This window comes from Pteronotus mesoamericanus, unplaced genomic scaffold (genome assembly GCF_021234165.1).
Source record: "Pteronotus mesoamericanus isolate MK-2021 breed Mesoamerican mustached bat unplaced genomic scaffold, CSHL_Meso_final contig_100, whole genome shotgun sequence".
Taxonomy (NCBI): domain Eukaryota; kingdom Metazoa; phylum Chordata; class Mammalia; order Chiroptera; family Mormoopidae; genus Pteronotus; species Pteronotus mesoamericanus.
In genome coordinates this window covers 16961954-16979049 of record NW_026554999.1, presented here as the reverse complement: position 1 = coordinate 16979049, position 17096 = coordinate 16961954, and the positions used below count along the sequence as shown (strand labels likewise).

The 17096-nt window shown below is 35.8% G+C and overlaps 1 protein-coding gene and 1 pseudogene across 1 annotated transcript in view; one reads left to right on the top strand and one right to left on the bottom strand.

Moving 5' to 3' along the window:
• ARIH1 (ariadne RBR E3 ubiquitin protein ligase 1) overlaps positions 1-17096 on the bottom strand; it is a 129253-nt gene that overhangs the window by 18703 nt on the left and 93454 nt on the right. The window contains exons 4-6 of the mRNA XM_054563530.1: positions 10893-10985; positions 10336-10391; positions 1743-1809 (exon numbers count right to left, since the gene is read on the bottom strand). Of these exons, the coding sequence (XP_054419505.1) occupies positions 1743-1809; positions 10336-10391; positions 10893-10985 (216 nt within the window). The remainder of the gene's footprint in view (positions 1-1742; positions 1810-10335; positions 10392-10892; positions 10986-17096) is intronic.
• LOC129062600 (40S ribosomal protein S29-like) lies at positions 5740-5930 on the top strand (annotated as a pseudogene).

Genomic DNA, 17096 nt, shown 5'->3' with positions numbered 1-17096 from the left:
TATATTTTCCTGTATCTCACCAATGCATTCAAATCTCCTCCCTTTTGAAGGTGATTTTAAGTTTTGGGAAGAGCCAGAATGGCAGGGTACCAAATCTGGGCTGCAGGGGGCTGAGTCACCTGGACGATTTGATGCTTTGCCAAAAATTCTATGTGAAATGTGATGCATGAGCGGGCATGTTGTCGTGATGAGGCTGCCAGTCACCAGTTGCCCATAGCTGCAGCCTCCTGAATCACATGAACAGTTTTCGCAGAGGAATATTCAAGCTTACTGCAAAATTGGATGCAGATTCCTCACTCTACTCTCTTGGTCATTTTGAATGGGATGGCCACACAGTACACATTCTCACTCAATGGCATCTACCTACCCCTGCCACTGACTAGTACAGTGGAGTCATCATTGTTCACACATGCACATTCCAGTCCACTCCCCTCGACTGGCAGGTTACATCAGTGTTGTGCAAACCATTCTCATTATATTAACAATGGTTGGACCTCTTCTGGACAAACCCCTTATATGAAGTACTGCTTGTTCTGTCTTCAAAATACCACTGAGAAACTTTAAAATAATTACCTATTATGGTGTTTAGATGACACAGAATAGATTGAAACTAGCTATGGGATATATATGAAATTTCTCCTTTTGACCATTGAAGGTGCTAAGAACAAAAGGCAGTTTCTAAACTATGGCACAGATCACATCTTAGTTCTTCAAAAGGAATTAGAACTTTTTGAAACATTGTTACAGAACAAAACATGGCAAAACACCCTACACTAGAATTGAAGTTCACTGAACATTAAAAAAGAAATAAGTATACCTAAAATATGCTGTTTTCTATAAGAGCTGACCTTCAGTTTAACCACTAATAGAGACAAAAATTACTAGAAAATAATTTAACTCTAGAACAAGTTAAAATATCTAGTTACACTAATGCTCTTATATAGGGGCTGGCAAACTTCTTCCATGAAGAGCCAGAAAGTAAAGACTTTTGGCTTTGTGGGCCACAATGGCCTCTTTAGCAACTACTCAACTCTGTCACTGTAGCACAAAAGTGGTAGAGAACAAATGAGTATGTTTAAATATATTTTCTTTTAGAAAAACAGGCACACTATAGTTTGCAAACCTCTTTTCTAATAGAAGAAAGACATTTGATAAAAATATATAACCACTTCGTTCTTTAACAAAGCTTACTGGTAATGGAAGCTAAAACAAGAAGAAATATATAGCAGAGTTAGAGTACCAAACATAATTAAACACGACATCATTAATAATCAGTTACAATTTCCTAGTAGAGATCAAGAGGTATAAAGGAAGAATACTATAAAAATAATTTTATTATCAACCTCAAGATCTAGCCCTGGCCAGTGTAGCTCATTTGGAAAGCCATTCCATATCAAATGGGAGAACTGACATCTCTCTCTGTGTCTGTCTGTCTCCCCTGCCTCCCTACCTCTCTGAAAGCAATGAAAAAGTGTCCTTGGGTGAGGATTAAAACAAACAAACAAACAAACAAACAAACAATCCCCCAAAACCACTCAAAATCTATAAAGAGACTTATGGGTCTGTCACATTCCTTTGAGAAAAAAAGGTGTTTCAGGATGCTTCATAAATAAAGTCCGTAACTCATGTGATGGTAAAGATGTCTCTTATTGTCCAGAGTATTTAAATAAAAAAATTAGTATTTCTATTAATGAACAGATTTACTTTTATTAAAAAAGGAAAACTTAAGAGAAATCACTTACCTCTACAAAGCTATTTGTTATTAGATGCTGATACTTTAATTTAACTTTTGAATCTGTGATCAGGCGCCTGAAAGCAAGAATAAAAATAGTTTACTAGGTTGTTTCAGTCAAGAGTACTTTCCACATTTATAAAATAAAACTTCAATGCTCTGGCTATAAAATTGCCTTAAATTGAGAATACTAAAATGCACACAGGCTATCAAAAAATGTAACAGTAGTAATCAAAACAATAATTTCAAAGTTGCTGTAGTTTTATTTTGGGAAACATTTCCCCCACATTTCTTACATTCTAAGTATTCTGTTTTTACCCAGATTGTATTACGATCTAGCGATTTACCAACCACTGCCAAATTTAGGCCCCTTGCAGTCTTTTGACTCTGACATTGTGCCTTCAAACTGTTAATTCTCTGCCATATTCCCTCAGACCCACAACCAAAAATCAGTGTGAGAAATAAGAGATATTGATAGAAATGGTAACAAGTGGATCCAAACATTACTATAAATAGTTTTAAGGGCCTTCTTCTTTGGAGAGCTTTTGTTAATTTGTAACCATAAATACTTACTGGTTGCAACCTGGCTTCTCTTGTCCACCTAAAATACTCTATAATTCATAACAATTTCTAGAAAACACAGGAACCCATGAAAGTGAAGAACCTTGAAGCTTAAGTTTCATTAGTTTTAAGGGTAAAAATTTTTCTGTGTGTTATAAGGAAATGTCTCAAGTAGAAAAACATAAAGCACTCACAAAGCCATTAAGAACTGTATCAAACAGGAATATAAATCCAACCTCATTAAAATCTTTTAAATGAACACATTTTTGTACAATCTGGCCTCATCTAATATTTGAGCTTCTTATTCCACTGCTCTCTCCCCCTGTCCTGTGCCATTTTCAGTGTACACCTGTCACATACGTGTTCTTTCAAAACAGTAAGCACCACCCTTCCTCAGAGGCTTCTGCTAGGATAGGAGAGGAAAAAATATGATGGTAGGACCACCTAGATTTGAATACTGGCTTAAAAATTTACCAGCTATGAACTAAGGGTAAGTTCTTTGCCCTTTATATTTTTCAGCTCATTCATCTGTAATATGGATAGCAAAAACAGACTTGTGAGACTACAACAGTACCTGGCAAATAGTAAGCACTCAATAAATATTAAATGCCATCATCATCATCATTATTATTTTTCTTCAAGGAGGCCTTTTCTAACAATTCCTTACCCCACTCTAGATGTAGAGCCACCCTCAGTTCTCATGGCACCTTATGGATACATCTCTCCTTTACAGAATTTGTCGTTATCTGTACAATAATGTGTTTAGTATCTGCATTCCTGCTCCCCTGTCCCCAACTAGACAGTAAGTTCCATGAAAGGATCCCTTGTGTCCAGCATCAGTGCTGGGCCTAAAAAAAGCATTCAATAAATTTTTTTTAAGTGAGTAAACTTCCATATTTCACAGATGTTGAAACTGAGGTCTAAATATTTTTGGTAAAAAATATATATACATTTGGTAATTCCTCAAAAGTTAAACACAGAATTACCATATGATCTAGCAAGTTCACTCCTAGTCTATATATCCAAAGAGAATTAAAACCAGGTGGTCAATAAAAAACCTGCCTACAAATGTTCATATAATAATACAAATATTTTCACAAAAAGCATAAATAACTGAAATATCCAAGAAGTGATGAATGGAAAAAATATGAAATATCCCTATAATGGAGTATTATATAGCCATAAAAAGGAATAAAGCACTGATACATGCCACAACATGGATGAACATTCAACACATTTTGATAGGTGACAGAAGCCAGAAACCAAAGATCACACATTGTATGACTCATTTAAATAAAATGCCAAGAGTAAGTAAATCCATATAGACAGAAAACAGTTGAGTGGCTGTCAGGGCCTAGGTGGAGCAGAGAGTGGGGAATGACTATTCAATGGATATGGAATTTCTTCTGGGGGTGGTGAAAATGTTCTGGAATTTTATAGTAGTGATGGTTGCACATTATGAATGTATTAAAACCTTTTGAACTGTATACTTTAAACAGCTAAAATGTAAATATTATGTGAAATCGACATCATTTTTAAAAAGTTAAGAACCAGACCCACAGTCAAATGCTTTGATTCCGAAATGCATCTTATACTTCTGTTACCCGTTAATAATTCTCTGATATGACAAACCCTAATGATTTCTTACAGTTGACGCAAGCCGAAGCAGCTATCTAAGCCTTGCTTGGCCCACCAGAACTGGCAAGAACACATCAGCCATAGTTCTGAGGTCAAGGTTATTAGGTTTTAGTCATTAAGCCATAGTTTATCTGGTGAAAGGGGCTGAAAAAAGTGAACTCTCATCCTTGAGAATAGCATTCAAAAAAAGCAAATGCCATCCTGACCATATTAATAAGTTAATTCTCTTGACAAAGACCTGCTGCCATCACTTATGATGAAAATAGTTATTATGTCAACTCTCATAGGGAAGGCATCTCTTTGTAGACGTGGACAAAATGACTTCTACTGAAGCCTACTATACATTCTGAATACAGTGTTAGATGCATTTAACCATCACAAAAAACCTTGTATTTTGGGATAATTCTCCATATTTACAACTGAGGTGACTGGAGAGCTATAATTTGAAACAAAGTGATTTTAAATACAAGGATTTTAAAATTTTTATCGAATTTATTAGGGTGACATTGGTTAATAAAATTATATAGGTTTCAGGTATACAATTCTCTAATACATAATCTGTATATTGTGTTCTCCATTCACTACCCCAAGTCAAGTGTCCTTAAGGATTTTTTTTAGAATGCCAGGTACTAAACTGTTAAGAAATGCCCTGCCTGGTTTCAGGGACTGTCGCCCCTCCGACGAGAAAGGGCCCCAAGGCTGGAAATAATCAAGCAGGCCTTGGGAAAATAGGCCACTGAGCAGGAGAGAAAACCTGTCCCCCTGGCAGGGGTGCAGACCCTGCCTCCCTCACATCACCCTGCTTGGTCCTGTGATGGTCGGTTAGTCAAAGATGGGTAAGATCTCTCACAAGGAGGGGCAACCTAAGCTAGACACGGCCCGTATGGGCAGCAGACAAGGACTTGGGGGACATGGAAAAAGGGCAAAAAGGCCCATACCCCTCGGCCTGGACATGGCCAGAGTTCTCATTCTATCTGAAAAAAGTCTCCCTATCTCTTGGGGGCTCTGCCCTGCCTGTTGTAGCTCAGGTTTGAAACAATACTAAAGGCAGGTACAGCCCTAAACTGGATAGGGCGGTTCCGGGGGCAATCAGGCCTAGAAGTAAGTTCCTGGAAGTACACTTTGTTCTTCCCTCAAAAGCTGTGAAAACCAGTTCATAGGAAAGGAGATTTACATTATTCGTAGACCCTGACCTGAGGCAGTTCTCTTGTGTGCCTTCAATTGTTATCTATGATCTCTATTTGTTTTCTGTAAACATAGCCTTTTGACATTGATTGATGAGCTTTGCATCCATACCCCTGTGCTTAGGGTTCTCAATAAAAGCCTTCTCCACCAGGAGGAAGAGCCCTGTTCCCTCTCCTGGCAAACAGAGAAGTGTTTGCCACGACTTGTGTTTATTCCCCGCATCTGTGACAACCCCAGGACAGGCTCTGCAGGATTCAGAGCCCCACTCCGTCCTCAGCTGGCTCTGGACAGTAGCCCTCAGATCAAGGAGCAACCCACGCAGTCCTCCCCACGACACTAAACCATGCTTTCTGCTCATATAGCACCTTGAATAAATCAACATTATGCTTCAATTTAGGAATAATGATAAAATATCTTTCTTAAAAAGAATTTCCCCTGACATACCAATTATAAACAAGCATAAAGAAGGAAATAAAAATCACGTGTAACTCTGTCACTCAGGAGGAGTAACACTACTCAACATTTTTATGAATCTGGACCACTTCTCTCTCTTTTGTAAATGTATGGTATTTAAATATTTGCTCAAATTTCTGGTCATTAAAAATAAATATAGCTTTTTGCCTCATTGCATCTGAGAAAGCAAGATGGATCAACAGCAGCTCTCCTAGAGCCATCTGAGAAAATTCAGCCAGGGTTTCTGGTCTTGCCACATTTGCTCAAACCGGTCAAGTATAATCAGGAAATACAGCCTCAATGTGTGCTGCCAGTATTTTCATCAGTACACCAAGGATAGGGCTTCATTAAGTTGGACTAAGCAGACTGCCTTGAATGGGATATTCAAGACATCTACCTTGCCACAGAAATAATGCTAGCTCTTTGCACATTAAAAAATATATTTACCATCATCTGAATTAATCTGATCACAAAGAAAGGTCAAAGTGATCTTACAGTCATGTCGTTCTCTGATACCCTGTTATCTAACTCTGACTCTACCCACCACCATCATCTCTCACCAGGATTCCTAACAGTCTCACAATCTCCCTGCTTCTACTTATAGCAATAGTATCCACACCAGCAGTTAGAGCAATCCTCTCTTGATCATGTTACTCCTTTGCTAAAAATCCTCTCATGGCTCCAAGAGTAAAAGCCAAAAACCTAAAAATGGCCTGTAAGGCCCTACACAATCAACTTCATGCATCCTTCCCACACCCTTCTCTGCCTCCCTTCAATCTATGTTTGCATTTATAGTTCGACAACATTTTTAAATTTTGAACTAATAATTATCAGTAATTTATTCTCTACTGTATACTTTGTCTTATTAACTAATAAAACTTGATAAATCATTTTTCATTTCATTGACACTAGGAAATTATTTCAGTATACAATGAGCTCTGATCCCTTAAGCATGTATAAGTATTCTACAGCTTCTGTACCAAATTTTCTCCCTAGAATACTAAAACAGTGCTCTTCTCTTTCAATGTAGAGGAAGGATCGGACAATTCAATTTATTCCACTATAAGACACAGAACTCTAAAGTCACATTGTTGAAGAATTCTCCACAAAATCTCAGTGGTTGCCTTAAAAATACGACCTTGGGATAAGCAAAGATTTCTTAAGTAGCAATAATCGTACATGGGGAAAACTGATAAATTAGATGTCATTTAAAGGAGAACATTTATTTATCAAAAATCTTTGAGAAAAAGGAAGCCACATATTGGGGAAAACAGTTGTGATACATATACCTAACAAAAGACTCATTATCAGAATATTTAAAGAATTCTTACAAAGTTAATTAACAAACAAAGGTACAAAATTTTAAGGATGGGCAAGCATCTTGAATGAGCCCTTCATAAAAAGAAATACCCAAATAGCAATGGGAAGGTGTTTGACACAATTATCCATCAAGGAACTGCAAATTAAAACCACAGTAAGATATTCCTACACATCCACCAGAATGGCTAAAATTGGGAGGGAAAAAAAGGTGATACAGGTGTAGGTAAGGCCTACAGAGAGCAGTCATTCATAACTAGAAGTGAAGGCTCAATGACTTTGGAAAGCCATTTGGCTATACCTAATAAATCTAAAAATCTTACTTATGAGTATACACCCAAAAGAAATCAGTGCATCCCCATCTCAAGACACATATAGGAATATTCTTTGTAGCTTTTTCACAGAAGCCAAAACCAAACAAATCAAAAACTCCAAATGTCTATTATCAGGAAAATGAAGTAACTATATAACAGCAACAAATAAACATATAAACATAGAGTTATTTGGCAACATGCACATATCTCAAGACATTAGTTAATTAATTGAAGCAGATACTCATAAAAAAAATTTTAAAAAAAGAACACACGCTTCATGGTTCCATTCAAATGAGATTCAAGAACCAGAAAAACTAATTGACAGTGATAGAGGTCAGGACAGGTAGCAGAGGTGAGATGGATACTACCCGGGAAGGGACCAAAAATGAACATCCTGGTACTTAAAGTTTTATACCTTAATCTGGGTCGTTAGTAAAACCACCCAGCCTATTATAATTAAATAGAGCCTATTTATAAATAAGTAGACGCTATAAATATAAAGAGCCGATTATAATTAAGAATGATGTTTTTCCACTGTAAAAAATGAGATGCTCTACTATACTGTGATTAGCAGCACATTTATCGAAGTTTATTCTATCTCTTGCCTCAGATGGTTAGTACAAACCATATGATTTCATATAAGGGTCTAGGCAGCTTCACAACCCTATTCATGATTTTTATGATACCAACAATGTTAAAAATAATTATCTGACTTGAATGTTTGGAGTATCTTTCTTGGAGCAACATAGACTTAAACCTCTCTGTAGATCAATTTAACTACTTGATTTTTATGAAATATTAACATAGTTATATTATTAAAGTACTAGCTTACAATTTTATGAACAGACCTAATGCCAAAACATGAAAGAAACTATTTCAGAATAAAAAATAATAAATTGAGTTGGCCAAAAAGTCCATGTATTATCTGTTACTAAGGAATAAAATGGCGAATCCACTGACTCACTAATCTTAAGAATTTGAGTCTAAGAAGCACTGAGAGTGAACAAAGACTTTCAGTGGTATTTCCAAGGTTAGAGCCACATATCCTAAATCAAAGTAAAAAAAGGATTCAGTCAACACAAATAGAGTACCTGGGGTCATACAGCTTATACCCTAAGAAAGTATACAGACAAGAATATGGGAAATCACAAAAATATACGGTAAGGTAATATGGGGGCGGTAAGGAGCACATAGTATGTCTGCCCAAACCAAAATGAAAATCTAAATTTAGGCCTGAAGAATGACTAAGATGAGTAGGTTAAGATAACTTACAAAAATAAAAGAGTACTGCATGTAAGAAAGTCAGGAGACAGTAGAGAAAAAAGTAACAAAATCCAATCAAACCAAATGCAAATGAAATGCAAAGTACTTTTAATCAACCATGTTCTACATGGCTAGAATAGAGAACATGAGAAAAGGTAAGGTGAAAGATGAAGCTGCACTGGTGAGCAATATAAAAAAATGGGAGTCATTTCTGGAAAGCGATAAAAGTGGGTATATAAAGAAATCACTTAGGGGCCACTTGCAGGTTCTCACCTAAAACATGGTATGACCTGGATCAGGTTCATAGAAAGAACAAAGAAATGGATGGGTTTAAGGGTAATTAGGATCTGGAATTAACAGAATTTGGTCGTGCAAGAATGACACTGGGAAATGCAAGAAAAAAAAAAAGAATGAGGGGTATCATCAAAGTTTCCAGTTTAGGCAAGTCTTTAATACCCAGTGGTTCCCTGGCCAGTAGCTCAGTGGTTTGGATGTCATCCCACAAAGCAGAAGGCACCACTTTGATTCCTGGTCAGAGCACATGCCTGGGTTGCAAGCCAGGTTTCCAGATGAAGGAGTATGAAAGACAACTGATCGAAGTTTCTCTCACATCGACGTTTCTCTCCCTCTCTTCCCCTCTTGCTAAAAATAAATAAAATCTTTTAAAAAACCTAAAAACTCAAAACATTCAGTGGTGCCATTCTTTGATACTGAAAAGCAAGAGTGATTTTGGTGGTGGTGGAAGTAATAAGAGCGTTAGCCAAATAAAGCCTGAGGAATATACAAAGATGCCTGAAAGACAGGCAGATATATGGATCTGAAGCTCAAAAGAGAGTTGATCTAACAATATAAATCTGGGAATTTCCAATGTATGCCTAGGAACAGTGTATAAAGTGAGAAGAAATAGTGGGCTGAACAGAACCCCAAGGAACAATATTTTCAGAAGAGGCAGATGGATTTTGCAAAGATTTCCATTAGAGCAGACCTGGAGTCAGCCTAGGATGGTGGGTTGGGGTAGGTGGCTGGATAAAGGGGATTTCACTGGAAATAAGTAGATCATAGTAATTAAAGGCTATGGCAGTGATTCTCTAACTTAAGTATGCATCAGAAACATACTAGGAGAGATTACTGGGCCCCATCCCAGATGTTCTGATTCAGTTAAATTTGGAGTTAGACCTGAGAGCATAGATGATTTCTCTTTTTTTTGTGAGGTTGGTGGATGGGGACGGGGTAGAGAGAAGTGTAGCCAATGGAGGGTAACACACAAGAGAGATAAAGACACAATTTGGAAATAATCTGCGCCTCCCATTCCCTGCTTGCAGGAAACAGGTGGACACTGAGGAGGGAGGGCAGGCTTGCTTTAAAAGGAGAGAAAGGATGAGGATCTGGGGAATCTTTAGATGAACAAGGCCTAGAATGATGAAGGGGACCCATGATTCAGGTACCAGCCTGCTCACCAAAGCGCTCCTGTCAGTTTGCAGGATTCTTGGTCTTTTGTGTGTGACACAAATTGAGTGAAGGAAGGAGAAAAATCCCTTCAATCACTGGCAGGTCAGTGTAAGGATATAACTGCCTCAGGTCTCTTGAGGGTGGGGATGGGAGTGTGTACAACACCAAAGCTTATATTAGGGTTCCAAAGCAGCCTCACCCCAGAGAATGTGCATTCTTAACAAGTTCCTAGGTGATGCTGATGCTGTTGGTTGCAGGACTCTATTTTGAGAACTGGTAGGCCTTTCTACTATAAAGGAATGTAGATTTGAAAATTTCTTCAAACTTTAAAAATCCCACCTCCTTAGAGGTGCTCAACAAAAATTAATTTGGTTGAATCAATTAATCAATATTTAACATGCAGAATCTATCATAAATACTTACATAACTGTGTTGTCATCCACTAAGATATCACAACCATGAGCAGGACACGAAATAGTCTGAAAAAGATTGAAATTTAAACTGTCTTCATTCAACAAATATTTACTGAATGCTTACCATTGCCAGGCACTTTGCAAGGGTTCTGAGATACCTCAACATTTATAGGATCTTAATTGTCCCCTTTCTATTAAAGGAAATGTATGTACATGAATGTGTTTTACCAACATAAAGTAACTAAAACTGTTGACCTAAATTGATTTTTCAATATAAAACTTGAAAAGCAAAAGCAAGAGATCTGACAATATTGCTCAACAAGTTTAGTGTGATATACACAAATGTTAGTGCCCACTGAGAAAACATTACCTGAATGAGACTCCAACTGGAAAGTTACGTTATAAGTAGGAAAAAAGCCTCAATTTTCTTTTAGTTGTTTTAATCTATAAAAAAGTTCTCATGCAATTTGTAACACAGAACGCTTCACCTGTTTACATTTGTACGTGGGTCTAAACACTGTAGGAAATGCAACAAAAAACTAAAATTTAAAAAAATGGCATCTTTACCTGTCCCATGCCTTCCTCCATTATCTTGGTAGTTAAATATTCACTCCAACACTGCATACAAAACTTATGTCCACATTCAAGGCCAGTGAAATACTGCAACAAAAATAATACATTGACTTTTAAAAGATATTATAAAAAAAAAAAATCACTGTATTACATAATGACTTAAAATAAGGCTCTATTAGGTCACACTTCTCACAGTGGCTGAAATGTGTAATTTGACAGGACTAGATAGGCTCCTAAACGAAATTCTAGGTTGTGAATCTAGACAAGCAAATAAATTGAACATAAAACAATGAGAAATATATCTGTAGTGCATATTTATAAATTAAGAATTTTTGGAAAGACAATTTTGTATTAAATATAAGAATATGCCATATACCAATAAGTGTATGAAAAGATGCTCAATATCCTTAGCCGCTAGCAAAAATATAAAGCAAAACCACCAATGAAGCACCTCTTCATACTTACTGGACAGCTATAATAAAAAAGACAAGATAGTAACAAGTGTTAACAAGTACATGGGAAAACTGAACCCTCACACACTGAGGTGGGAATGTGAAATGGTGCAGGAAATTTGGAAAACACTTTCTCAAACTGAACACAGAATTACCATATGACCGAGCAATTCCACTCCTAAATCATAACCAAAAGAATCGAAAATGTGTCCACACAAAAACCTATACACAAATGTTCATAGCAACATTACCCATAATAGCTCCAAAGTCGAACCAACCCAAATGTCAATCAACTGACAAATAAACAAAATGTGGAATATCCATATAATGGAAGGTTATTCAGTCATCAAAAAGAAATAAAGTAATGATACACATTATATAAACAAACCTTGAAAGCATTATGGTAAGTGAAAAAAGCCAGTAATAAAAGATCACATATTGTTTGATCTCATGTATATGAAAGATCCAGAATGGGTAAATTCGTAAAGAAAAAAAAAAAAAAAAAAAAAAAAGGATTAATGGTGCCTAGGATTGGGAAGTAGGGAGAAAATGGGAAGTAACTGTAAAAGAATGCATGAGTTTCTTTTGGGGATTAAGAAAAGTTTCTAAAATTAACTGTAGCAATGGCCTCACAACTGTAACTGTACTTTAAATAGGTAAATTGTATGGTGTATGATTTATCTCAACAAAACTGTTATAAAAAAAAATATGCCACCCTGGTCAGTGTGGCTCAGTTGGAACATCGTCCCCTACACTGAAAGGTTATGGGTTTGATCTCAGGCCGAGCCTATGGGAGGCAACCAATTGATGTTTCTCCCCACCTCCCCACCTTCCTCTCCCTCTAAAAGCAATGAAAAACATGCCCTCAGGTGAGGACAAAAATAAACAAATAAATAAATAAAATGCCACACAAATATACAATTTAATGTAGTTGCATAGAATAAAGCTAACTTAGAAAATAAATAAAACAGTACAGAAACCAAAAGATTTATTCACATAGCTAAGAAAAATAGTAACATTTTGGTCTAATGTTACATGATTTTAAAAACTATTATTTGAAGGCTGGCTAAATAAAGCATACTATATTCTATAATGAGGTATGAAACAAATACATTAATGAGTCTACAAGACTATATTTTAAGAAGATAAATAACGGTTACCATATTATAGTTTAAAAATATTTTATAATATTCACTACTAAATTATTTTTAAATGAGTAAGTAATATAGACTCATGGTTAAAACAATTATTTAGGAGTATGAGTTTATTTTGAAAAATAAGTCTCTCTCATCACTACCCTTGTCGTCTCCTTCTCTACACAGAAGTAATCACTATTTCTAGTATTTTACAAATTCTTCCAGAGATGTTCTAATGTATACAGGTACACACAGTAAAGTACCACACACTCTACTCTGTATCATAGTTGTTTTTTTAAAAAATATTATTTAATAGATTTAATAGGCTATTTTTTGCCTACTATACTGCATTGACTATATACACATCTTTGTGACCATATGACTCTAGCTTAGCACAAATTTGTATTAATAAAATAACAGGTACACATTTACAATTTGATAGATTATCATCAGGCTTTGTTCAAAGAGGTTGTAGCAGTTTTAAGACAACTTGGTTTCTCATACCCATGTCAACAAAGTATACTACTTAAGTCCTTAATCTCTGCCAGTGGAACAGATAAAAATGAATAAACTTTATTAGTTTTGGTTTTAATTTCTTTAATTATGGGTAAGTTTAAACATTTGAGAAGATATTTAAATCTATTTTTTTTTTGTGTACTCTCTTTACCTATTTTGCCCATTGTTCTATGAGGTTTTTCTTAACGATTTAGTGGGGATCGTAACTGATTAAAAAAATTGGCCATTTATAAACATGGAAAAGTTATTTTCTTCCAGTTTCAATTTTGAATGTTCACATTTTGTTGCCATGCAGAAGCTCTGTATTTTGTAGCAAAATGCATTAGTTTTAAAGTTTATGGTTTCTAAATTAACTAACTGGTATAAGGAGTTAGGTAGAAATCTAAGTTTCCACCCCAGATGGTTATCGAATTGTTCCAACACGCCATTTACTGAATAATCCACAGGATCTGAAATGCCGTCTCTATAATACACTAAATTCTCTCCATTAATCAATGAGTATTTGACTCTATCCTGTTCCAGCACACTTTCTATTCCTGCACTGGGTAAGGCAAATTCTCCCCCATCCCCAACAATCTATTCTTCCTTTCCAATATTTTATTATTATTCATCTTTCCAAATTCTCAAGTCATCCTTTACTTTTCTTTAGCATTTAGTTTTCTTCATACAGAGTTTTCACATTTCTTGCCATCTTTATTTCTAGCTTTTATTCTTTCTGTGGCTCTTATAACTGATATTTCTTATTCTATTACATTTTCTAATTAGCTGTCATTTGAAATATGATTATGAAACTTCTGATGTTTATATTAGATGCAAACAGAATACAAAATTCTGTATTATAGCACATCAACTACATAAAAAATGCCTAGAAGCAACTATGGAAAAAAACGTATACAACTCCTAAGACAGGTTTTACAGACCAAATTAAATGGAAAATATTTATCAAGTTTCAAATACAGTGCTATTCAGATCGAAAAATGGTTCTAACTCATTCACAAAACAAGTGAAGGTAGTTATTTCCGTCATTTATTTTTGTGTCACCACAATGTCCTGGCTGATGCTCCGAAGAGCATCAAAAAAGCCAAAAATGCCCCACCCCCGCCCCGCAAAAGCAAACACCAGGTTCTTATGAGATTGTGCTCCAAAGTTATCTTCTGGTTTCTAACTGTGATGATGAAGCAAGGTTACATAAGCAAATTTGAAATTATTGATGATCACAGAGCTGGGAAAACTGTTGTAAACCTCATGAGCAGACTAAACAAGTATAGCGATCAGCTCCTGTTTTGATGTGTAACTCGAAGACCTAGAAAAATAGCAGAACAAACTGCTCCCATCTAATCAGCTTTGTTTCACTGTACTAAGAACCTCAGCAGACATCATGGATCATGAAGAAGCAAGAGGAAAAGACAGGAGAGAAAATTATGGGATTCTTTTTCTAGAGATGTAATGCATACATGAAAATAAAATACTTCAAAGCATTAAAAAGAAAAAACAACCAAGAGAAGGTATATACTTGGGAAATCAGTGCTCTTATCCACCAAAAAAAAAAAAAAGAAAAACAGTGTGTGTGGGGGGGGGGGGAGTCTGGGAAACGAAAGAATCTATTCTCATTACTCCCCATCAGTGAAGGAGATCTGGCACTAACTTGTTAACAGACCATATAAAGAGTATTTGATTTTCAAACTAGAATGAGACAGGGTATTCTGTAAAGGAAAAAATACAGTAGAGTAATAGATCAACAATTTTAAAATGTTTTATTCATAATTTAAAAACACACACATTCTCATGTGCTATACTGTTTTTTTTCAAGTAAGAATCCTTAAGACTGAGAGATTAAAGGTCACAGTGTTTACTAAGTGATGACTACAAGCAGCATCTCTACCTTTGGGACTTCATACCAGGGTCCATATAAGATTTAAAGATAAGAAAGCTTTTTATTCTTTAAAGACATTGTTTCAATAACTTTCTAATTAAATTGATAAGACTAAGATAAACATGAAAAATAAATCACACACACATCTAAAGATAAAACAAAAGCTAACCTGTGGTATAAAGACATATTCATTGTGCTCAAGAGTTGTGTCATTATTAGATTGGATATATCTGAGTAGCTTCCTGTCTGTCTCTTCCTTTTCCGTCCTTATCTTTTGACACTCTTGTCCCTTAGTAACTTATGCTTACTTACTTGGTTCCCTGGGTCTTTCTCTGACTCTGGGGATCAGACTATTTTTTCATCAAACTTATCCCTGTTTACTTCTTGAATAAATATATCCACTAACAGTAAAAATATACGAAATATTGCCTACAACAAAAATTAATGGTCCTGAAGAAAAAGAACTGAAGAAACAATACACCCTCTTAAAGGTTTCATTTCTCTCCACCATTTCATATACAGCAACTAATATCAAACAGCATTAAGAACATTAAGAATTCTCTTCATCAGAAGCTGCCACGAAAGCTGAAGCAGTTTTGTTTCTAAAAACAGAGCAAATAATCGTAATATCACTTCCCTTATCTGTAAAATGTAAAGAGTTAAAAGGAAGACAGGGTTGGACTGTCATGTTTTCAGTACTCAGGAAAAAAAGAATCAGAAATGCTCAGGTTGGGGGCAGAGGATAGATTACCCCGACAATCTTCAACTTTGCTTCTATCAATTTAACAAATCTTATTCTTAGAAAATACAAATTCTTTATAAAAATGAGATATTGTGGCCCAACCTATCTATTGAATATATTTTCTAGTAGAATGAGGGGTTAGTACAGCTAGATTTTACTGAATTGATTTACTATAAAGTTGCCATGGGAGGTGGGGGAATTGGGGGGTGTGAAGAGAGAATCCATCAACTTACAAGGTGCTCCACAGTCTCAGGTAATTCTTTTGATCACCCAAAACAGTTAACTCCAAAGTATTATATAAACCAAGCTATCAGAATCATTTAGTAAAAAAAATTTAAAAATCCTGTTTTCAGGCGGCACTACATATAAAGGTGAAGTTGCTTTCTAGATAGATAAAGGTATTGAAGATATAAATTAATAACATACAAATATCAGTGTTTGAAGAGAGTAGTGGAAATGGAAACATGAAGAGCTATAATACAAGTAAAGAAATCACCCACCAATAATAAAGCTTGAATGAAGAATCTCAGGTGACATTTCATGACAAAACTGAAGAGGTTAAAATTATCCTTCTATATAGTCTAAAAACTATGAGAAAAGAAGTCCTAGTTTTATCATGATTATATTTTTATAATGCTGGCAGTTTCCATAACTCTTTCCAACCCATGTTGCTGTTTGCTTTCTTGTCCTGCCACTTACAGAGCCATACTTTCTTCTTTTTTTTCAAATTTTCTTTAAAAGAATAACCTGTTTATATTTACTGCCTCTACTTCCTTTTCCATCTTCATGTCAATGACCATTCAGCCAATGCAGAATAGGTTTTTACATCTCACCACACTACTAAAAACAACTTCCCAAAATCATCAACAAGCTTCATGTTAATTCCAAATTCACTTTTCAGCTATTTTCACTGAAGCTTTAGCACTGTTTACTATTCTTGGAAGTATATTCTCTTCTTTGGCTTCTGTATTGCTTGCTGCCTTTTCCCTAACTACCAGCAGCATTGGTGGTATAGTGATGAGCATAGCTGCCTTCCTAACTAACCATACCTTCAGAGCTTAGTTCAAATGTCAATCCCTGTGTGAAATCTTCTCTGATCCAAAATGAGTTTAGGGGATCTCTCCAACTTGTTCCCACAGTATCATGCCCTATTAAAGTGCTTACCATTCTTTCTAATACAGCATTTTACTTATCTACCCAACTAAACTGTTTATCATCTGAAGCAGGCATTATACCTGTATTCTCCACTGTGTTTATTAACACTTAGAATAGATCTGTTGTGTGGAAGGAAGAAAGGAGGGAGGGAGGGAGGGAGGGAGGGAGGGAGGGAGGGAGGGAAGGAAGGAAGGGAGGGAGGAAGGAAGGAAGGAAGGAAGGAAGGAAGGAAGGAAGGAAGGAAGGAAGGAAGGAAGGAAGGAAGGGTTCTCTGTCATCAGCTATAAAAGTACAAACAAAATTTACACTGCAAATCTCCAGTCA